Source organism: Rhopalosiphum padi, chromosome 2 (genome assembly GCF_020882245.1).
Source record: "Rhopalosiphum padi isolate XX-2018 chromosome 2, ASM2088224v1, whole genome shotgun sequence".
In the NCBI taxonomy this organism is placed as follows: Eukaryota; Metazoa; Arthropoda; class Insecta; order Hemiptera; family Aphididae; genus Rhopalosiphum; species Rhopalosiphum padi.
In genome coordinates, this window is record NC_083598.1 from 69,169,763 (window position 1) to 69,195,100 (window position 25,338).

General features: G+C 29.7%; 1 protein-coding gene across 2 annotated transcripts; it reads right to left on the reverse strand.

Annotated features, from left to right (window-relative positions):
- Positions 1-77: 77 nt before the first annotated feature.
- On the reverse strand, positions 78-24,837 carry LOC132921591 (uncharacterized). Of its 2 annotated transcripts, none has more exons than XM_060984695.1 (8): positions 24,582-24,837; positions 17,094-17,216; positions 14,703-14,999; positions 7,891-8,223; positions 1,553-1,654; positions 1,241-1,360; positions 728-805; positions 78-647 (listed from the first exon to the last, which is right to left on the reverse strand). In XM_060984695.1, exons 2-8 carry the CDS (start codon positions 17,199-17,201, stop codon positions 453-455), a joined length of 1,233 nt encoding a protein of 410 aa, XP_060840678.1. In that variant the 5' UTR covers positions 17,202-17,216; positions 24,582-24,837; the 3' UTR covers positions 78-452. The 2 variants fall into 2 exon arrangements, with proteins under 2 accessions (XP_060840678.1, XP_060840677.1); XM_060984694.1 differs by having other exon boundaries at positions 7,891-8,226.
- Between the last annotated feature and the right edge of the window lie 501 nt (positions 24,838-25,338).

Sequence of the window (25,338 nt, forward strand, 5' to 3'; positions counted from 1 at the left end):
ACACCTTAGGTATATCTGCGCACAGATTGCATGGAAAATAAATTAAAATTAAAATATATAAATAGGTGTGTATCATGTATGTATATAATATATAATATATATTTATATTCAAGTATTATTTATAAATGTATAATAAATAAATTATAATAGGTTTGACAAATTAAAATAAATACATACATTTTCTGATTGAGAGTTCGTCCTGGTATCGAAACGTCACTGCTGGTTTTACTTTACTTATCTTTAGTGACGTTTTAAAACCAGGACCAACGTACACAATAATAAATTAATCTCTTACAGGCTATTTCTTAATCTTAAGGAAACATAATGAAAAAAAAATTATACTAAACTTATATAATTTTACTTTCTATAGGACGCAGATGATAAGGTTTTCTTTCGTGTGACAGACGACGTGTTTGAGCATTTCGTTGCTGATAAACACTTGCACGATCGGCTTACAGTAAAACGTCCAAGTCTATTGACTTATCACCATAAATATAATCGAACACCGTTTGTTCGATAGTATCATCCTCCAAGTACTGCGAACTTCTCATAGATCGTTCGGACGTCACTATGTTGTCTTCGCCGAATTCTTCTGCCGTGTAACGATCTCTGATGTCCTTCATTATACATGACTCCAATTTTTTATGCTATATTATTGAACATAAATAATAGTATTATTCAATATTGAAATAAAATACATTTTATTTGTGCTCGACCATTTACGTACTTTATAGCATTTAAAAAAGAACATTGGCCGCACTAATTCTTTAGCGAACTTATCTTTCCTCTCGTCCGGTACGCACATCTGTTGAGACATATAGAAATACCATATTTAATTCAAATAAATCAAATATTAAATAGTTTTATGATAAAAAATGTATTGTTATTAAATAATAAATAAATATATATATATTATGTAATTAAATAGAAACGTATATATTTATAGTTGAAAAACTGTTCAGAGCACATTAAATGACTTCTATAATAACATTTTTTTAGTAAGTTCCAATATCGTATCATATATTATATATAAATGTATATTTTCTTTATCTATATGATTAAATTATTGATACCTATACATTATAATATGAAAGGAAAAAACTGAAAACAAGTATATCTCTGAATGAATTTATAAACGTGTTCTAATTAATTTTGAATAATTAAGAAATGCGGGCTTTTGTAACAATTTAACATTTTATATATATATAAATGTATAGACGTTTCATGAAGAGCATATTACCGAAAACTTTTTGCAATATGTTATACCATCGACCATGTCTTGTTTAAGTTCTTCGGCGATCGGTAGCCTCATCACTCTGTCGTTCATATTTTCATAGTCTGGTTCCATGTTTTGATTGAGCTGTATACAAAACGTCATGTTTAAATTAAGTCTTATTTCAGAAAATACAAGAAATGTAATTGTGTTTATTTTTAATTTTAAGAACTAAAATATTCTTTGTAAATATTTCCTAAAGGTTGGCATCGCCTTATTCACCGTAATAGAATGATCAACAAAATACATATTCACAGCAGTACATTAATAAACACTTACGTATCCAAGTTCCTGCATAACGCACGTGACGTTTCGAATCTTGCCGGTCATTTTGGCAGCCATCGTGTCCATTTGGTTGCGGACGTCAAAACCTCCAACTCTCTGTAAACGTCAAATCATCTATTCAAAATCACCATTTTTAAAGGTGGTTATGGTAGTATGGTCTTATTAAAATTGTAAAAGGAACGCAGTTTTCCTATAGGATACGAAAAAACGCGATGGCAAGACCATCGCTGGTGGTTTGATTACTTTGGTCCCGTCCCGTTTTAATTTAATATATAAGTAGATTGCGTTTATCATTATTTGAATGTCTGAGTGGAGACTTCGCCGATATGACTTACCGGTTTCCACCTCTGTCACGCGTTTTATCTGAGCCCGTTATTATCGAAATACCGGATACTATACATGGCCGAGCTGGTCGATTGTCTCTTACACGGGCGCACAAGCCACAGCAGTAGGTTGTGTTAAATTTTGTTTACTTTATGTTCACATTTTTACCACTATATTTTGTTCTCCAGAGAAACACGTTTTCTTTCAATTTCAATTATCTACAGCCTGCAGGGAAGGTCTATTTCGTTTTTATGATGTCCGTGTAAAGGCATTTATTGGGAACATAGTATAAAGAGTAAATAATATACCTAACATCGTTGATGATGATAGATTTTGCTAATTTGTATTATTATTATTATTAGGGCGAATAACTCGAATAAGGTAATATTTAATACGTATGCATGGGCATTTTAAACATGCTGATCTAGTTAAGAAGTTAATTTACTATAGAACAGCGAAAAGAGTTTAATGGGTATTGTACTGGGTAGATAGGAGCCAGCAGGTAAAGTAGATACCTATACGGACTAGTGACTACACGACCTAGATCGAAACCGAAGTTTATCTGCTATAATATGCTCAACCGTTTTTTCTGAAACTAGTTCTTATTAGACTTATATAGTCAACTATATAGTTAAGTGTCCCACTCGGTATATAGTCGCATTAGAAATACGTCCGCCATACGGTACGGCCGTACGGGACATTCCGAACGCATGGGTACCGCCGATGTATCATTATTATCATGTTGTGTATAAGTATAATAATGATAATAATAATAATATAAACGTGCGTACGATAGGTACACCACCATAAACTTATTAACCTACTACGTCGTGTCTGATATATATCTAAATATCTTCGGTAAGTATGCGTAGTATATGTTTGGCCTGTAACCATTTCATAATAATAATAATTTACCGTACGACTGTCTATATAGTGTCCGTCTTGTGTATATTATTATTATTTATTATGTAGGACTGGCCATGTTTTGCATCTTATACCGCGAGTGTCGTGTGCGATTGTGTGTAATATAAGAGACTTGGTTTGTTTTTTTTTTTTTGTCGTCGTGCGACAACGTATAGGTACGTAGAAACGCGGGCGAAGCTTCCAGTCACGTTTCCAGTAGTAATTTTTTTATTGTTTAACCGGCATCCGGCAATTATTCAACCGCGATCCGGTAAATGTGCGTGTATTATACTACATTATACTATCATCGTTTCATTATGCATACGTTTAATGTAGGTGGACAACGGTGTTAAGAAAGACGACGGTATACATATATAGGCACCGAGAATACCTAGCATATAGCATCACAAGGCGTGCATAAAATACATACGTATAATACTTATGTTATGTTAAGTACTTTTCGGAAAGGGCGTACCTACATATTTGAGTTGTGATCATGATGGGGAGGGCAAAATTAATTTTTCTTCTATACAAACTAAAAATAATTTACAGTTGATTACCTAAATAGGCATAAAATTCGTATTATTTTAAGTTTGATATCATTACGATTCACAATCTCTATCAAACGAAAATTTTTTAAATAAATTATTAATTAATGTATTATACAGAAAAAATACGAGCAATTAGTGCGGCGAATACGCACTTCTCCTCCCTCAAATACGCCCTCGCTTTTCGGTCAAGGCCATGTACGAGAATTTTTTTAATGAGGGATGATAATGATGGGAGATAAACAATTTTCCATTATGCGCATATTAATATATATACGTAGTATAGTATAGTATAGTTTTTAAATTAAATTTTTAGATAAATGTATAGATTTATTATAAACTAATGAAAATAATAATCATTAAAATACTAGGTACTACAGTCACTTTATTATGTTCTCCCCCTTTTAGACGCCTTTACGTTCTTTGTGGTCTCGCCATGATTTTTATTTCTGTTTATAATTTTTTTTCTTATCAATATTTTTACATAGTATATATCTACCGCCTATTAGAACCTATGGGTGGGTGGGGGGCTTGCTTACCGGTATTTAGGGTTGGTAAATTATAAATAAGCACTTGAAAATGTACTACTAACAGTGTTGAAATTGTATGAGGTTATAATATTGTGCAGATATACGAAGACATATGCAAATACAATATCGTTTATCACCTAACTATATTATACACGGAGTCGTAAGAATAAACACGCCACTATACGCACGCATGAAATTGTAGTTTATACCTATAGTGTTCATACTATATATATATAATATATATTATATATTACTTAAACATGTTCACGGGATAAATTTATTTAATATTTAAAAAAATAATGCCTATTATTATTTTATGTTTATATAATAAAGGTAGAATTTGTGTTGGTGTGCGTTGTGTGAATCCCAATCGTTTGTAATAAATCCATCGCGCGCCGAACGTAAAACGGTAGCGTTGCATGTAAGCATGTAATAATGTAATATTTATACATATTATAGTTATCAGTTATGTATGTACAAAGTGATTCTTTTACTGCACAATACTCATTATTTTAAAAGCTATTAACATTTTGTAAATATTTCTCTTGTGTAATTTACAGTTAAAATAAAAAATGTAATTTTTTTAAATGAAAATATGCATTTTTAATTTAATACTCTGAAGCTAAATATTTTTCGGAGAATTTTGATGCATAAAAATTTAAATTGGAACGAGTAACTTGTGAGTAGGGCACGGATTTGAATGCAAATTGCATTTTTTTTTATTATCCAAAAACATTGTTTTTCAAGCAAAATATTCATTTCATACATCAAGGAATTAAAAGATGTAAATTTTATTTTGCATTTTTTTGACATTATTAGTGTATTTTTACGTTTTAAAGTCGTTTTTGTCAAATTTAGTTAAAATTCAAAAGAATAAAATTAATTATAATTTATTTTACCTTGTCATACGACTACTCGTACTTCTATTTGTATTTTTTGTTATGTTTATAATGTTTTTACCAATCAGATAGGTAAATATGACACCGTCGCCATCTATAATAAGATTTCTCAAACGAAATTATTGTTGATACTTATAATACAAACTTACTGTACTTTTTATACATACAATTAAAAGAATAATTAATAGAATAATAACATTTTCAAAGTTAAAAATAATTTTAAGAGCATTTTTTAGTGCATTTTAAAAAAAATGTCTCTTATATGAGTGCATTAAATCGTATTTTTTCAGGCATTTTTCTTGGTTTTTAGTGTATCCGTTCCCTACTTATAAACTATAACTACTTAAAGGTGAGTGGAGACAGTGGAGTATTAGAATATCATTTTGTGAGGTATCTCCGTAAATATAGTTACAACTCATAAACTATTCGCGCTTAAAACCTCAATACAATACCTATATTATAATATAATAATTAATAATCATATTTTGTTGACAGAACCAGCAAGATCTCGGAGATTCGAATGATTTTCATCTGTTGATGTAATTATTTATTCCGTTGTAACTTTTTTTTTTATTAGCTTTTAGTCATTTAATGTGTTTATAATCTATATTTTAAAAGATTTGATTAAAACGTTTGATTCGAATTGGAATATTGGACGCGTGGTGGTGAAGACTGTAGAACCACTTCTCAGCCAAAGATCGACAAACTGTAGAGTTTTATAAAGGGCCCGGACAAATATTTAGGGGCCCTAGGTAGTTTGTATGTGTATAATACAGGTATACTCATATATTAGAACATGTATCTAGTTCTAGTCTCATACATTTGTCGTATCTATGCAGTAAAAAGGTCATTCGCCCAGCCTAAATATGAATTTGTCTCCAAACGAAGCGTATAAAAATAATTGTATTTTGTACTACAGCTGTCTTAGTGATCGAATGATTCGTTCAGCTTATCCTTATATTTATTAGTTTAATATCTACATTATTCCCTTTTGGACAACGTGATTGTTATTGAATCACTGCACGCATGACCGGTAAATGGGCAACACGATGGTCAATTTGTATATAATTTTTCTATGAGATCCGTTTATTATTTATAAATATGTTATAAGTGAATTGTAAATTTTTGACGAAATCGTATGCTAAAAAAAATAGGTCAAAATCCACACACAAAAAATAAAGATAAATTAGTGTGGCCATCTTGCACCTTGCACCTATATACCTATATCAACCGTTTTAACCTAACCGGATTTAAAAAAATAAACGAAGAGAAAAGGTTTTGAACACACACGCACACACATATATATATTATATATAGGCTATTATAGACTGTGATGGTTTATAATATTGTTTTTATATAATTTATATTTTATATTTTGTATTACACGCTTGAATTATTCGGTTTAGTAAACATTGACTTACATAGGTAATAATAATAAAAAAAAATACTCAAATAGATTTCAATGTAAAAAAAATTATAAAATACACGAATATTGTCTCCATGGATATAATTTTACTATTTCACAAGAATAGTATTAAAATAATACAAAATAAATATGGCCAAGTGTGATATTTTTATTAAATATTTTTAAAGTTATAAAAATTGAAGCTTAAAAAATTATCGGTGATAGGTATTATAATTTCGTGTACAAAAAATGCATTATGAAATATACGAATTATTATCCATTGCTAACTAATATAATAGAGTTATTGATTTTTTTATTGTAATAATTTTTTTTATATTATATATATTACCATTTTAGGTTAGTATTAAAGAATGAAGATAAATATAAATGTATTATAATATAATATGTATTGATAAATCAAAAACGAAATGCAGTTCAATTTAATTTTGAAATAATTACATTTTATGTTTTATAACTGTTGAAATCATAATCGTCTAGATTGCGTGTAATATAAAATTGATAGCACATTCTCAGTGTCTTTAAAAGTCTATGTTCTGGAAATGTCACTCCAATTTAACGATATATTGGCTATAAGGCTAAAACTTATATACATAATTTATGAGTAGGTGCATATTGTGTAGAAGTAACTTCAGTACAAGATGAAACTGCTTAGTGCTTAGTAGAATGGTAATGGTAAGTCACTGAACTGTAACTAACTTAAAAAATATGTACATGTTAAAACTGGAGCGAATTATCCAAGTATATAGTACCTCGTGAATTTGAACGACTAAAATGGTACACTATCATACAACGTGGAACGCAAGTTTAATGTTTGTAGGTACGAAGTATAGTATATATTATTCGAATAACCTTTAAACTCTATAATATCGATAAAAGTAACATTAACAGTTTACTTTATGGGTTTCCTGCAAGTTTCACGATTAAAATTTGCATCCAATGCACGCGTATAGGAGAATTGATCGAAGAAAAATTGTATGCACTAGAATTTGCATAGATTTTTTACTGAAATATATTAGATATGTAAGGAAAGAAAATGTGAAAAAAGTGTGTAAGTACTGCATATAATTTTTAAATTTTAATATAATAATCCGTTAGTCCAACAATATAAAGAGAAAAAATATTTTTTTGAAAAACACGCGTTACCGGGTACCGTAATACGAAATACGAATGGAACACATTACGACTCTTGGATGAGTAAACTTAGGGATGCAATATTTGGTTAAAATGTTAAAACTGTAAACGCTATATAGGTATAATAAAATCCAAACAACTAATAACGTCCCCATATTTTTCTTTTTTTTTACTGATTAAAAACTTTACCGATAATTAATATTTAACTATAATAATCGTCCAACTAAGATCTGATCAGTTGAAGATAAGTAGCCGCAGCCTGCAGGTGATGCGTTATTCCCACACCCTTGGTCCATTTATTGGCTGCAGCACACATTTATATTATATATAGGTATATAATATATATTCGTAAATATTACATAGTGATTATTTTATCGCTATATAACTATGGGCAATACATTATAAAATACTTTACATAGTATTTTTAATTATTCATTTCAAACGCTTATGATAATAACCTATTACAAAATAATAATATATTTTAGTACTGTTCTTGAAACTCCTAGTATTCTTATAATATAACACATAATTAATACCGACCCTATATTATCATAATCACCGCTAAACTTACCGAAGTCCGGTGTGTGGGGAAGAATGGTTGATAATACGGTTGGTACATTTGACCGGCGGCCATCATTGGATACGGTCCGGGATAGGGCTGTTGTGAGACAGAGGATATTCTCGGCAGATACATGTCGTTGACTGCGTTCGATGCCGCGTTAGGTGGATAGAACAGAGCGTTGGTCATGTACGACGGCTGTTGGTCCAAAAACGGCGATGTCGATCCCGACGTCCATGGTTTGATGTACTGCTGTGGTTGCGGTTGCTGCTGCGGTTGTGGTTGGAGATGCGGAGCTGATGCCGCGGATGCCGACTGCGAATACGTCTGATGAGAGGACTGTTGCTGCTAAAACACCGTGCGAGACGTATACATCAGTAATAATAAAGTATTTATGCAATCTATATTGTATAGCGGCTGTATAAAATATGACACATAGGTGGTAATGCGGTACACAGTTTTATAAAATCATAGACCGTAGAAATATTCTATATAGGTAGTATAATTTGTATGATAATGATGGTTCTAAAATCGTTTTGTTTTATTTCTTTGAACAATATGACGCACGCGTGTGTAACTATCAACTCGCGGTTAATATCAAATTATTATATTAGGTTTAGCGTAGATTAACCGAGTGCACGCAAACAATGTGGCATTTAGAAGGGGTGGGGGTACCATTCACGCATTTGCGTTTACAATATTGTGCTTAGTTAAAATTCAAGTTGTCGATTGATATTCTACCATGTATACAGACAATTCACACGATTATTTTCGATAAACGTTCATTGCAATGTTTTTAACCCTGATATAATTGCAAAAAACTCAACACATTTTGTGTCTTAGATCAATCAGTTGTCTATTTTATTTTTTATTATTTTAATATAACGGGGTTTTAATGGTATTGATTTATAGATTATCAATTTTAATACTTCACTTTGCCCACGAAAAACTGGACAGACAAGTATAAAATATAGCGCTATATATTATATGTAATAGGTGTAACTCAGTTCACGGGAAAATCGGCGTCGGTGTACCTCGCTTTTCGCTCTGTGAACGAATTTGACCTAAGTGAGCAACCTGCCTGTAGTGGATTGGATATAGCACTTGATATATATTTTTGAACATATCTAACTCCTTTCTAACCCTTTCTGATAGCTCTAAGAATAATTCAAAATTATTAAAATAGATTCATATACCTTTACGTAATTAGATTATACGAAAATCTCTTTTATTTCTTTAAATGAATAAATGAAAAACATTCGATTTTCGTAAGCCAAAACAAAATTTATGCTCGAGCATTGAACCGTTCAAAGGCATATAGGGGGGTTAAAAACGAACATTTTGAACATTTCCCAAGTCTCGAGGAATATATTGTATGCCAATTGGTTCAGTAATTTCCAAGTCTATTAACATGGGAATTTAAATTTGTTTATATATAAAGATAAGTTATATATGTTTACATGTCTATTTAAATAAATCGATAGTCATCATAGTTTGTCGTCGTATCATCGATTATGGAAGTATGACTATTGGGTAAATAGGAATACTGCGGGCTTTTGGTATTTTTATGATTAATCCGTAAATCCGTTATTATTTAATTAAAAGCAGTGTTTGTGAGGCTGATAACAACTGGTAAAAAAATTATATATTCTACCGAGGGACGTATAGCTGTGTCTTAGCAAGTTTGAGTGGCCAACCGTCGTGGTGTTATCGTATAAAATACGAGTCGTTTAAAATACAACAGAGGTTCGCACAGGTAATCGTCTCGCAGATCGATGCGAAAAGGAAACGAGCCCGGTGTGACGTTTCATGGGACCCTGGTACGAATCGAGCGGTGTCGCTGAGGTGACACATACTGTATACGGAAATTATTATTTTCCCGCGTGGAAGGGATACGTCCGGATATGCTCATGCGCGAGAATGTGCGATGCAGATGACGACACCAGCGGCACGGCGGCAGGACGCGCTACGTTTACATAATAATATAATAATATTATGACGTGTAAGTACCTACTGAGCATAATGAATAAGGCTAATAAAAGCGCGAGCAAAATCTATGTAGTGTCACGTTGTTACTATTTTTAAAACAAAACTTGCTCGTCTCTGATACTACTGATCGATACGAATCAATAATAACATCCAACAGGCATATACAATATGTATATATAAATAATATAGATCCCAAATATTATAGTGATTTATTTTAAACATTTTTTTAGAGAATTTATAATAATAATATTATATTGATGTTAAATTTGTTTACGTATAATGACTAATGAGATTTAAAAGGCAAAATTGAATTACATTTGTAACATACAATATTTCTCACTTAGCACTGCGTGGGCGGTGAAATCCAGTAGGAACATTATGCATTTCAAACTATTGTTGTATTTTTTATATTATAGTAACAAAGCTAAACCCAAAAGGAAATAATGTTACTATTAATTTCAGAAATTTTTGGTTGTAGTTTCATACTAAACTTGTTGATTATAATTTTCCAATTATATTATTTGAATAATATATATTATACATTATAAGTATACCTATACTTTCAAGTAAACCGAAATTTGTTGACTTGACAGAAACATCAAACTAGTTACTACAGATATTTACAATAAATAAACTGGATACATTTAATTCAATGATTTTACGATTCCTTAGGAATAAATTGAACAATATATTAAAACGTACGAAAAAAAGTATTTTTACAAATAAAAAGTCAAGGCGGGGATATAGTTAGGTAAGTTGCAAAACTGTTAAACAGTATAATTATACAGTCAATGTTAGCAGCAGATTTAGGCACATTGTTTTAAACCAATTTTTAAGTACAATCTATTTAATAATATATTATTATTTTAAAACCCATTGTAATGTTATAATCAAGTGGGTTAGCTACTAACTTAAGTTAGTTTTTTTACAACTATAATTAATTTATACAATTAAATGTGTTAGGTACAATAAAATAATAACAGTTTGTTTATTAAGTACCTACAATTTTCTCGGGTAGATGAAATAGGTAATAAATAATAATATATTTATTTAAGTAAATAGTTATATTAATTCCATGATATTTCATATAAAATTTGTGATATTAAATTACCTCACTGGCCTACTTTATTGCATTATTAAATTTATATTTTATAAGTGGTCTACGTTATATTTTATTCACAATTAATTTATGTAAATATAAATATACATATTTTCCTTTGTTGAATGTTTTAATATTAAATAGCATTTATTTAAAATGTTATAAATCATAATTTATTATTGTTATGCGAGAAAGTACAAAATGAACATCATTAAAATAAACTGCAACTATTTAACACAATATTTAATCAATGTAAGTACCAAATATAACGATTGAGAGTCGATATATTGACCTAATAATAATATCGTATGGAAACATTTAATGTTTTAATAATTTAGTATATCAATTATAATTACACACGCATAATATAGTTTACGAGCTTTGGTTTTGTATTGGCCTTATTTAATAGCTGTTTACTATTGTCTATTATTAAATTATTATAATTATTATTAAATATTTTAGATTTTTGTGTAAAGAATTTGTATACAATACTCAGTAATGAATTAATGTTATAATTTAATACAAAAGTTGATAACTATTTTTTTCATAGCTAACAAAAAATACAAAACTGAATATTTTATAAATATTTTAATAAGGTATACAAAAAGGTATAGAAATACGCAACTTCATTTAAAATAATTATTATAGAAATAGACAGTAATACAGTATCTACCTGAGTTTTAAATTGTATACTTCAAGAAAGATTATTATTTTTAAATTGTATTTTGCATATTACATGCAATATATTAAAATATTAAATATTAAACCAATGGTTATTGTTTTTACGTATTTAAAATTAAGTATACGCCTATATAGTACCTACTATATATCTAAAGGCTAAAATAATTCTTTAACATTCCACTTATTTGATTTTTGCCTCAACTCATATAAAACATTTACAAATTGTATTATATTTAAGATTGAAATTACAAACAAAAGTGACCGTGTAATAAAATAAAATAGATATTTTTCTGAGTACAAGGAGTTTTTAAATTATATAATGTCATTTATGAAACACAAACATCGTCTAACAAAAAAATTACCTCATGCGTACTTAAAATTTACCATGTATGTATAATATATGCTTTATGTATTATCTGGGACCTTAGAGACCAATAGACCATCATATTGTAGTTAACTATCTATTTAGATCTATATATTGTTTAAATTTTATTTATTGCTGCGCATAGTAAGGTTTTAAAGTGACAACTAAATTTAGTCTTAGTTTTACATTTTTTCTCTCTATATATTGAGTAAAAAATTTCAACTACAGAGGTTCGTCTTACAACTGTACAGTATAATAAATTGGAGTAGTTACACTATTTAGGCATGGTAATTCGGGTTTAACAGAATCAATTTTATGCTGTTAACTTTAATATTAAAGTAAATTGACCTATTATAAAACTTTAAAGCAAGAATAATATCTAATAAGGTACTTCATAGGTTCTTATTAATATTTTGATTTTAAAGTGAGTAATAAGTTTATAACTATATGTAAAATATTCCTAATTTAAAATGTTCATGACTTTATGTATACCTATTTATATATATATTATTTATTAATTTGAATCATAACAATAATAGCCTAACGCCTAAGAGACACCATAGATAATATTCTTATCATTAAATATGATATTCCAATTTGTATGCTATAGTCATTTAGAAAATATAATATTTTAGAAAATTATAATTAGATCACAGAAAAATTATTTTATAGTATAATATATAATATATTCTTGAATTTTTGAATAGGTAACGAGTTATTTTTACCACTGTAATGATTGTTATTTTGCAATTATTTCTATACGTTTTTATTATGCGTAACGACTTCCTGTTAATTTGTCATAAAACATTATGTCCATTGACTTTCTTAATGTCCAAACTCAAAGATAATAAAAATATGAAACACATTTGCAATACAAAATAATATTATATTTATATACATTATACCTATATAATTACGCGATATATCATAAAATTTGAATTTTATACGTTGTTTTTATTTTTGGTTTCATTAAACGTAATATACTTACTAAATGGCTTATTGGGAGTTAAAATAAACTCTAGAAAAATAAGATTTGATATTATAAAGTAATTAATAATTAGTAATGTTATAATAGCTATTATAGATTTCTTTTGTAATGTATTTAAGTGTTAAAATATTTACATATAATTATATTTAAATCCTTCTTTTTTAAACTTGTATGATTTAATTTTTTTTTCAATATCTTTAACTTAAAAAAAAAATATTTATTTTAACACCATCAATATTAAATATTGATAATTTAATTACTTTTTCGAAATATATTATTATATATTTGACATGACTAAATTATACTGTTGCTAATGTTTACTTTTGTAAATAAATTTACAGTTAATATACTTTAAAAAAATAAAATAGAATAAAATATGGAACGTTATTATTCATTTGAGTGGCACATATTTATAAATAAATGTTATTATATTAAAAATATAATCTAAAATAACTAGAGGATAATTACAAGATAAAGCAACAGAATTAACTAAATATTACCTACGTGTCTGATGATTGTTAAGAACAATATTATGACACATATGCATTGATGGTCGAATACTCGAATTAGAATGTAAACCATTGTTATTACTCCCGATCTAGCCAACCGAATTATATTATAATTTTGTATTTTTGTGGTCCGTAACGGAAGAGCAAAATTCAACGACGGGTTTTAACGGTAAGCGAAAGTACAACAGAACTACTACGTGTTAATCGTGAAATAATTTAATGTTTTAGGATAAAGTGATACGTATTTGCTTAAGAATCTATCAAACCGAAACAAGATTGGAAAGCCTCGCCTCTGTGAATAGTTCTACAGCAACGGTACGAACGTATTTTTACTTGTTTCGATGAGAAACCACCTATTGTCGAGAAACCGAATATAATATAAGGTATGACTAAGGGTGGTTGTCAAATCAAAAATGTTTGAAAAACTGTAAACGTGCACGAGGTCTTTGACCGTGAACAGTCTGACGAGTAGTCTTAGGTCCGGTCCCATGTGAAGCTTTTAAATAATTAAGGCGGGCCTTTGCAAGGGCCGCTTTGTGTGACCAGACACCGTTACACCATCATGCCGGATGTCGAATAGTAAACGATGAACGAACTTGTTCGGGTCAATGTGGTGCAACCGATAACCACCAAGAAGTTGACAACGAGCCAATGACCGCCAATGACGTAGGATCATCTAATAGTGCCCCCTTTATATAATTACTTTGTAGATGTCTTATTTTTTTAAACCTCTAACTTTAAACTATGGCTATTAGTTGTGGGTTATTTGTTACGGTAGGTTTGTGGACCATGTTTTGTTTTATGTAGGACAAGGCTTCGTCACTAAGAACCCGGGTGGTCACCCATCCGATAGTTATAGCAATGCCGGACGGTGCTTAACCGCAGCTCTAATCAATGACTAACGGCCAAACACTACGTCACACTGTAGCTCAAAGAGTAGTGCGAATGTCGGTTCTCGCAATTGCCCCTATTGCCCCCTCCCTCGAATACGCCACTGATGATACATCAATACAATTAATTGTCTTGTAATAATTTAGGCAAGGTAAAAAATAATTTAGAATATTATACTACTTATTAATACTATATTTCTCAACTGAGAAAGATTAACTTTGAATTGATATCACACACGGAAGCTATCTATAGATACTCGTCTGCCAATTATTGTTTTTATTTAAAAAAAATAGCATTACTCACCAGGTGCTTGTTGTATCCGGCGAGAATGGCTTGCTGAAGTTTCGTTATGTCGATACCACTAGGCTGCGTCTTGCTGTAAGGCGTTTGCTCTTCTTGCGGCTTGGCCTGGTGCTGATGCTGCTGGTGGTGTGTGTTGCTAAATTCGTGTATACTCGACGGCGCTGCAGCCAGTTTCAAAGAGCCTATGTTGGGCGTCGGCACACTCATGGGCATATTGCCGTTGCACTTAGCTGTAGCGATTTTCATTTCCTTCCGAACTTCTTTCACAACTTCCGGCCCGAAACAGTTCTCGTACACCTGATGAAATAATGTAATATGTGTGATCATATCGGTGTGATTATCAGAAGGCATTAGTATTATTATAATAATATATTGTCACTTTTTCTTGGTATTTTGTAGGAGAACGATATTTAAATCTTATATTTGCGTTATTTTTTGCTATTAACGTATTATGGGTACTTTATTTTTGAGCTATACCGCAGCAGTACTATTTTGAAGATAATATTTATGTATATTTTGCAACTCAAATTTGAAAGAAAAAAATATCACTCAAGTGCCTTTTAATTGATTCTATACAAAGTTATCATCGCGGTCAGCACTTCTGTATTTTATTGATAATAATTGATACGTATTTAACGATATTGATACATTAAAAAAACCCTACATGATAAGATAAGCCATTCAAACCGCTCATTTTCCGCTCTTACCGAGTATGTAATTATATATTATGTTTATAATGTACTGTACACTATAAACATATGTACATTATGTGCATACCTATACATAATTATAGGCGCTTAACATAACGTTTTGGACGTTATCTGAATTAAATGCTAATTATTTTACCGGTCGAAGGATTTTCAACGATTTAAAAAGGTTTAAATGGTTTTTGTTTTAGAAAAAAAGAAGAATCTTCAAAAATAATTATATTTGGCCAAGTGTTTGTTTGGGTGTTCCACTTACATAAGTAATGAAATCACTATATTGGTCAATATCTATTCGTATTTGTTAATACATATTTATTATGGTTAGGTTTATGAGGTATATGATGATGGGCGCCAGAGTGTGAATAATTTTTAGTATTTTAGTAACAAATTAGTAGTTTTGATGAATGGAGTGAGTAATAGATAAACCAAATTTCACAACAAACAAACAATCACAAAAAAAATAATCACATTTTATAATTGCTTTACAATTTAAAAACTGGATTTGGATAAAGTTTTGAAAGAAAAATTATTGCAGGCATTTGATCTTTTTTTCTTATTAATATACAATTAATTGAACTTTGAATTTCAATAAAATATATAATAATAACTACAGGGAAACCTACATGGGAGGCATAAATGACATAATATACAACGAAAAAATATTTATCGTTAAATTATATATCTAGTATTATTTACTGTTAGTCACTGATATTACCTATAGGCTATAGGTATACAATAGTTGAATAGCCAATAGACCGGTTATAATAGCGATCGAACAATTTAAAAAATAAAATCTTTATTAATCGTAAAACAATTACCCGGTAAAGTATTTTATAATTTATCCCATCATATTTTATCGTTTATGTTATAAAAAAAAATAGCATAAATAATATTTAATTTATTCTACCTCACTGTTAAAACTGTAATAATAATAATAATAATAATAATAATAATAATAATAAAAATAACAATAATAATTTACGAGTCGGGAAATATTTTATATTATACCTATATTTATATTTATTAACATTTTAATATTACACGGTTATATGCCTATATTTGTATACAACGTAATATATAAAATTAATATTGATACGTCATGGGTTTCAGTAATAAATGATTATTCATTTCAAAATGGTATTTATTGTAAATTTAACTTTTTGTAAATTATAGCTTATTAAAACTAGGGGCACTGGAATAAATAGTTGTTAGAGTTATGGAATTTTAACGTTCGTTTATAAAATTGGATTGCTATATGTACTAATGTACAGGTAATGTATATAGATATTTTATATTTTTAAACGTCATATTATACTTAATAGTGTTCGGCAATTATTTCAACTATTTAACTTCACATTTTAAGCAGACAACCGTACAGTATTTACAGTAAATACTAAATGTCTAAATATATACAGTTGTTTAGACGGTGCAGTCGATGGTAATTTCAGTATGTCACACGTGTGAAATACTTGAAATAAAAAAAATATATTGTTATTATTCGTCGAACTATATAATAACATTAATAAGAATAATAATAATTGCTCGTTTAATGCGTGCGGACTCTGGAAGTAACCGTTTTTTTTTTTATATATCCATCACTGTTTTAATTCTACGTCATTTGCAAAACACGTGTAATAATATTTCATACATATATATATATTATGTGTGTGTGTGTGTGTCGTACCTTCATCATGGCGTATTTTTTTATAAACTTATCATCGCCGGATGTGAACGCCAAGTTCCCGTTTATGCATAGCGCGCTAATAAGCGCAACAATCCGGAACACGTTCATATTAGTACACTCTAGCTGGAAAACAAATAAAAAAACAATTGTTATTCTCGTGTATAATCTCATAATGCGTTGTAAGCGTACTATTGTTTGAACTCATCATGCAGTAAGATCACAACGAGTTCAAAAATAATTAATTTACTAATACTGCACTGCAAACGATTTATAATTGTTTAAAGCGTGCAGATATCTCGCCGCTTTTGTAACTGTAAAAACTACGATATTTGATTTAATTTTAAGTACCGTAATATTTTTTTTTATACACAATGCACTGCAGATTATCTTTTGTACACATAATTCAATTTGATCGTGTTAATTTAGTAATTAAAATATTTGCAGGTAGACTTATATTATATAATATTATACAATGCGTCGTGTGAGAAAAAGATACCTATATCTACGGGTATTTTATCAGCTACTACACTAGAATGCTCGTAGGTACTGCGAACGGACAGTGGACAAACGGTGGAAAAATGTTTTAATTGTTTGATGATGAAGTAATTGCGAGTGAGTAAACTAGGGGGAGGCTGTAGCGGCCTCTTTCCCACTTTAACTCACCTCGGGTACACGAAGTTTGAAAGTTCCTATGTAAGTTGTCAAATAAATATATATAGTTATTAGTTATAGATTGTAATGTCTCGTGGTTGTATAGTTTGGTATAAGTACAATAAATCTACTGGCTACTACCTATACGCATTATAATAAGTGCGGTGATGATGAAAAACAAAATTTTCAAATACTTTTACCTAACTGATAGGTAATTGATATTATAATAGAAACATATACGTCTTTCTCCCGCCCTATAGTATTACTACTATAGGTAATAATTATAATAATCCGAAATCATTTTGCAAAAAAGCGTTCGATTTGCATAATATTCGGTTCATTTTATGTAGGCACGAAAATTGCGAAATATTTAACAGTATATATTATATATATTATTAAATATTATTTCAGTAACGTTTTATATGTCTGTTTGTCATTTCCACTGGTTCCCGTTATATATACCCATGAATTCAGATCACAATGCACTGTGACGATCAGCATAGTATATATAAAGACGTGGCAAAAAGTTAATATAATAATATGGTACAATAATTTACAACGCGGTCGGGTAATCACTCATCGTTGATGCGGTGTTACGGTAGAGAACATTTCGAAAGATTTGCCACAGCAGTGGTCATCGTGCACTGTACTTATACACGGTAATGTCGGAAGCATTTATTTTATTATTGTTAATATAATTATTCTTTCAGGCATGATACATAATATACGTTTTATGATCATATTAAAATTTCTGTTCGCAAACACATTTTGGTAAGAATTATTAAAACAAGTTTTATTCACATATATAAATAAAAAAAATCTATTTATATAAAATAATAATATAAGTAATAATTTTGAGTTTTTAAAGTAAAATGTCAGCCTATTAGTACTATAATTTATACTATTCACAGATGATATGTTGTATCTATAGCTGTCGCCTCGGTTATTATTTTTTTCGGATTGAACAATATATTTCGTTGTTTATCGGGGGTTATTACACGTCTGTGCCGTTATACGAGGGCTGGTTTGTGTTTTAACTGTTTTTTTTTTTGTTGTGATCTTATAGGGATGTCGGATGTGATGTCGTCTTCGGGGACATTGTGTTTTATCGCGATATTTTATGTTTGTTAAAATAATAATACAATATGTCGTATACGTTTACAACGATTATAAGTTATTATTATACTATTTTATTTTTTTGCACGCCACCGTGTGTATTTTGCACAATTTTCGCGAAACGAACAGTCGCGCGGATGGGACCCTGGTATTCGTTTGAGCCGCGAGTGACACAACGCTCGTGACCGGAGGGACACGACCGTCCGTCACGCATAGGTCAGGGTCGCCGATCACCGCGCAAACTGCGTGTAGCGTCGGCGGCGGTGCACTCTTCGTCGGGTAGGTCGCGTGGCCGATCGTTTTTCGTACCGGCCGAACATTTACCCGGCGGCGCCGCACGCGCGATTCCGTCGTCGAATTATAATAAATAATTACCGTCGTTATTATATCAACACAAACGATAATCGCACACACGCTATACGTGTCTACAATGTCGCTATATTGTAATAATAGCGATTGACCGGCAACGTGCAGTCGGTCGCGTTGTTTCCCCCCCGAAAATCTCGATTTTGTACGACTACACGAGCACTCCTCCTGCACTGCGAATAATTTTATTTAGTCGTAGACATTATACCTAAAAAGTTAAAATATAATAATACATTTAAAAAATAAAGTAATTTTAAACTTTGTATTATAATGTTAGAAAGATATATATATATACAGTCCGAAGCCGCTGACGGCGGTTTGTCGTCACATGTCAGCAAAGTATTTAATTTTCAAAAAAAAAAAACGTTTACCTACACACGGCACGTGTAAAATACCTACTAAATACGTTCTACGCGTCCGGTTCTATGGTTTTCAAATAAATCTATCAATATTATAATTTATTTATAGTAGATAATATAAAATTCAATGATGACGTCGTAAACCTTGTAGGTATACTCTTCTTATTATTTCCATTCTTATATCAATGTTTTGCGTAGATAATATTTAACGATTTCAAAATATTTATCAATCGTTCGAATAATACTGACGATAGTGTTAAGACGTTACGTGGTATTTTGGTCTAAATAAGCACCTGCCCCGAACTTAAGAAAAAATGGACTTGGATATAGACGGTTACGGTGAAGTATACAAATGTCGTCCATCGTGTTATATTTTTTTCATATACAATATAATTTAGGCTATATTAATTTCAATAAATTATAAATATTATTTTAGTAATAGTTTAGTTATCATATAGTGAATACAACAAACATTTAAATAGCTCACACTGGTCAATGCTCGTAGTCTACTAATTATTATTATGAAAAACTATGAAATAAAAATGTTACTTTATTTGTAGCAAAAATATTGCTCATCACCATCACTGGTGTCGTCTTATTAAATCTTAACTCTTAAGTAAAGTAGAATCAATCACGCGTAACATTTTCCAAAAGATTAGGTGCGCAAAATTATGATACATATCGCAACGTGACTACAACTTATTCAGGTGTGTATAATGTTAATTGTTATAGCATGTGCAGAACCGCGTGCAATCATCGGTTATATATTATAGCTTATTCGCTATCGCCGCCGATGACCGCGATTTCATTACGTTCTGCTGCGGTTGGCATAATAATATTATTATTATATACTATTATCATAATACACCGCGATGCGTCTCGCGGTACTGCAAACCCCGAACAGAGGAGTTAACTTTATAATGGACATGTGTCAGTTTCGTTTGTTTTGCGATGGAAGTACGTGCCGTTATTATTACGGTTTCGCGTGTACCTACGGATGTGCGCGTTCGAATAGTTTTGAAATTATAAGGTACCTATAATATTATGTACTTATTATTATAGAACACATATTATTATTGGTTTTACGAGCAGTTTCAAATTTTAGGTAAATTATATGGTATACTACTGTGCTAGTGTTTACATTCTGGATTATAATAATTATAATATTTTTTTTTTTATATTCGTATAAGTCATACGTCTCCAAAAGCGCGCACAGGTAAAGTTCAATTACGGGAGGGGGAGAAACTAGAAAGAGAGATTAGTTTGTTCCTCAAGGGTAATAAAATGTAACTATATTTGTTGGATTTTCACATTGAATCATAAAAAAGTTTTGATATAGGTCAAGACATATTATTATATCTGATATTATATTATAGGTACTGTTATGAGTCAAGAGTAATCTATTTATTGCTAAAAACGTTTGTATTTGTTTTAATAATACGGTTTAATTCGCGGGAGAGTAAAATTTATTGTAAAATGATTGGTATATTATTATCTACAGAAAATTCAACGATGGTATTTTTTCTATTCATATTGTGATTATACCAACGCGTAACACATTTCTGTCAATCTAGATATCTATTTTCAAATAAATATTACTGCTCTATACATTTTATTTGTTGTAGAAATAATATATTTATTTGTGTGTGTGTGTGTGTTAATATATATCGTATATAATTGTATAGGAATTTAGTTTTTCAACAGTGTTGTACACTTGTATCTAATATTAAAAATAATAATAAAATTAGCGTGACACCTTTTATTTCTTACGTTGTTTTTTTCTAATATGTATTCAAAAAGAGGCAATGCGAATCTGGTGTAATTATAACAACAAATAACAATGATAAATAATATTAAACGTTTTACGTTTTCATTCGGTTGAATGATTTATGTATTATATGGTACTATAACGCTTAATAATAATTTTACACCATCTGTACAACGATTTTTTAAAAAAAAAACTGTCCTACCTGTGTATAATAATAATAATAAAAGTGTCTTCCATAATCAACGCCTCAACGGGTTTGTTATTTTTGTCGAATAACTTCGAAAACTTCGTCATTAGTTCCATTATGAATTGTTTTATGAATTGCAATAACCTTAACCATTCTATATTTTATGTTTCTTTATGTCACGTCTTTAATATTTATACTTTGTAGATAAATCGTGTATTAGATCAGTTTTTCAACGTGAACGTGTGTATAGCTATATAATACCATTGATTATAAATACTGTTACTATTATTATTTATAATCAATGATAATACGTATGACTTATATATGATATCGATTATTAATATAATTTTAGTTTAAAAATTGATTTAATCTACATTGTATGTACTACTCATAATTTTTTTTTTGTCAATAAGTTATTCATTTTTTTTCAGTTTTCACTAGAATTAAAATGTATAACAAATGATTATTTCGAGAGTGCATAAATAAGATGCATGCCACTTATCGAATAAGTTGTGCTGTTTAAGTTATTCTTGACATATATTTCTGAATCGTTTGTAGACCACCCAGAATAATTCAGTTGAGTAGCATTATTATACTATACATATATTTATATCGTACCTATAATATGTATGAAGTATTATGGACAGCTTCATTGTTAATATGAACATATGAGAATTTATTATCCTATACAATATAATTCTAAATTCTAATATAACTATATATTATATCTACATATTTTGCTTATCATATTATAGAGTATTAGCCATTCGTCCAATTTATGTAGGTAAAAAGTTTCATTGCTCAATAAGATGTATAGTACATTTTATAATTATAATCTTGTTCAGTATAGTGTTAATACTTAATATTGTAATATTCTTTAAAAACAAAATCGCTCTACTCACGTTAAATAATAATTTTGAAAAATACAATATTTCTCAAATCAATAATTATAAAAAACAAATTTTGGAACACAACTAAGAGAACTCAGTAGAATAGTGACAAACATAAGGTTAAATAAATTTTATAATTTTATAGCATAGCATATAGGACTTACGACATACATTCAAAATATCATTTTTTAAACAGCATATTATACTATTATATTGATATTATCGTGAAAACAGATTGCTCTATAATAAAATAATAATCAACTATTAAACATTAGTAAGTTGATTTTAAATTGTTACCACATCATAAGCCATGTTTACGCATGTTTTGATATAAACTGTTTATATGGCCTAGATAGTGATTATAAAAATTTTCAATTTTGAAATTATGTTTGCTATATTGTCTATTAGTGTATAAATATAACCGTAACGCCAAACAGAAATATAATTATTTTATTAATGACTCGAAGTATGCCTGAAAAAATTATGGGAGAACCACGCATAATGATTTTAGAACATTAATAATAGAGAAAATAAAATGTGTGACATTTTTAAGTAATCGTGTATTCATGTATAAGTATGTATAGGTAGCATGTAGTGTACGTTTTCACACATTAAACTCACGCTATAATAATTTAATCGTATCTGTTTCCGTTATGTGAACAGATCATGCAGTTGGTCGGACAAAAGAAACACGTTAATATAATATTATGTTGTGATGGAAATTTGACATGTATGAATCATTTGATTGAGATTGTTACGCTTGGAATACCTGAACACTCCTGATATTATTATATTAATTCGAATAATAAGTATAGGCATACACGTTCGTCAATATTCATCAGGTCTGCACATTTTGAATACAATAATTTATATAGCCATATGGGTATATATTTTTTTATGAGTAATGCGGTCTATTTCGTTTGCTAGTAGTTTTGAACGAGTTTAAATTTAATTATTACTTATTAATATACTTTATCAGTATCTACTGTACACAATGTAAAAGACAATAGTTGTGAACAGTATAATTACAACTAATACAATCAATTAGTGGCTCTAGCGGTCCACGACGACACCTTATGTTTACTCGCTTTGATGGTTAGGTCTTAGGTGTTCTCACTGCATCGGTAAAACGGATACATTGTGTATATTTAATTTGACGGAAGTAAACAAGTAAAACTCGGTCAAATTATTTAATGTTAAAAACAAAAATATCGTCGTGACGGTATATGATATCAATAGTATACCCTAGTGATTTCTACGTACTTCAGATAAATCTTTGATTTTAATAGTCTCTATAATAGACTCTATTGATATAACTGCGACCTAGTTCGATTTTGCTTATTTATGTGCCCATATAAATTCTAACAAAAGTGTTAGTCCAGTATTCACTTCTCTTAATCGAACGTTATTCAAACGGTCAGTTAAATGTAAGTAAAGTTAAATTGATCGTATTTTGTATTCACTGGCAGCATTAGTTATTTGCTTTGTATAAAATGTAATAGAATTTATAAGAGAAATAGTTTTTAAATTAAAAAAACTATTTAATAATGTATTTTATATTATATAACATGAATATCTTAAGATTATTAACTTTATTTTACCAGGGAAAACATTAGGTTTTGACTATTATGTTCGGTTCGAATAGTGATAAATGATTATGACTTGTATTAATAATTTATTTATGTTTTTATGCATCTTAATAAATAAATATTAACGTTCGGAAGTTTTAAAAAGTACGTTAGTTTATTAGGTAGCATCATTGAGTATAATATCATGTATCCATGTATTATGTTCTCCATAATAGTACTTACAAAGTTATGAAACTACACAAGTAATTAACAATGAAAAAATAGTTTAATTGTAATAAAAACATTATAACCAATAGTTGTAAGGAACTTTTTATTTTTTCCAATTACAGAAAGTATCTATTGGTGTATATTTTTATGCACTGCTACAAAACTTTATCAAACAGTATATTAAGAGAGTTAAAAATTAAAAATAAATTATATAAGTAATGATCTGTTGATCTGTAGAATAGCAGAAGAATATACCATAAACTGTTATTCAAGCACACCGTATGATGTAGGTATATGCATATCTGTTATAAATATAAAATAAAAATAGTGATAATAATACGAAATAAACACTTACGTGAAGAGAATCGACGATTTCGCTATATAGTCAGGCTTGCCCCCGGAAAAAAGGAACGATCCAATCTATCCCGCGGAAAACTGACTGCTCAGTGCTCGACTCGTGCGTACAATATATGCCGACTGTAAATATTTATTTTATATTTCCACTGTTTATAATGTCGTCGTATAACTATGTATATTGTGGCGTGTATTTATCGGACCAGCGATACAACAGCACTGTAGCGTGTTCAGTGGACGGACGGACGGATGAACTGTTGGTATATATCCTCCGGATCGGCCGCCGCCGTTGCTGCCACCGCCGCCGCCGACGAAGACGATTACGTAGCCGGAGAGGGGCTACGAATCTACGATAGTACACAGGCACAGAAAAATTGTAATAATAGTCATAATATCTACGGCTCGAATCTTATACGGATTCGTTATTTTTGTTTTCGGGGTTGAGTGTTTTTTGTTGAACTCTATAGGTGCAGTGGCGTTTTCGATGGTAAGTCGAACGTAATTGACGTACCTATATGATGAATTGGACTTTTTTCTAATTTTCCTTCGCCTTTTTACTAAACTTATATACGTCTGCAGCTAAGCTCAGGTATAACATACACATAGACGTAATTTATTCACATCATCCCTAGGTTGAAGTAGCGGATCTAGGATTTTTTTTGGGGGTAGGGGATTTTTCATATTTTTATATTTATAATATATAATTTTGTAAACACAATATTTAGGATTTGATTTTAAGCTTTACATAGATAGTATAA

What these genes read in the sequence shown, in the direction of transcription:
- LOC132921591 (XM_060984694.1), bottom strand. Translation starts at nt 17,201, where the DNA reads ATGAACGTGTTCCGGATTGTTGCGCTTATTAGCGCGCTATGCATAAAC. An exon ending in AAAAATACGCCATGATGAAG is followed by an intron (nt 15,000 to 17,093) that starts GTACGACACACA and finishes TTATTTCATCAG; the next exon opens with GTGTACGAGAACTGTTTCGG. An exon ending in CATATTGCAAAAAGTTTTCG is followed by an intron (nt 806 to 1,240) that starts GTAATATGCTCT and finishes ATGTCTCAACAG; the next exon opens with ATGTGCGTACCGGACGAGAG.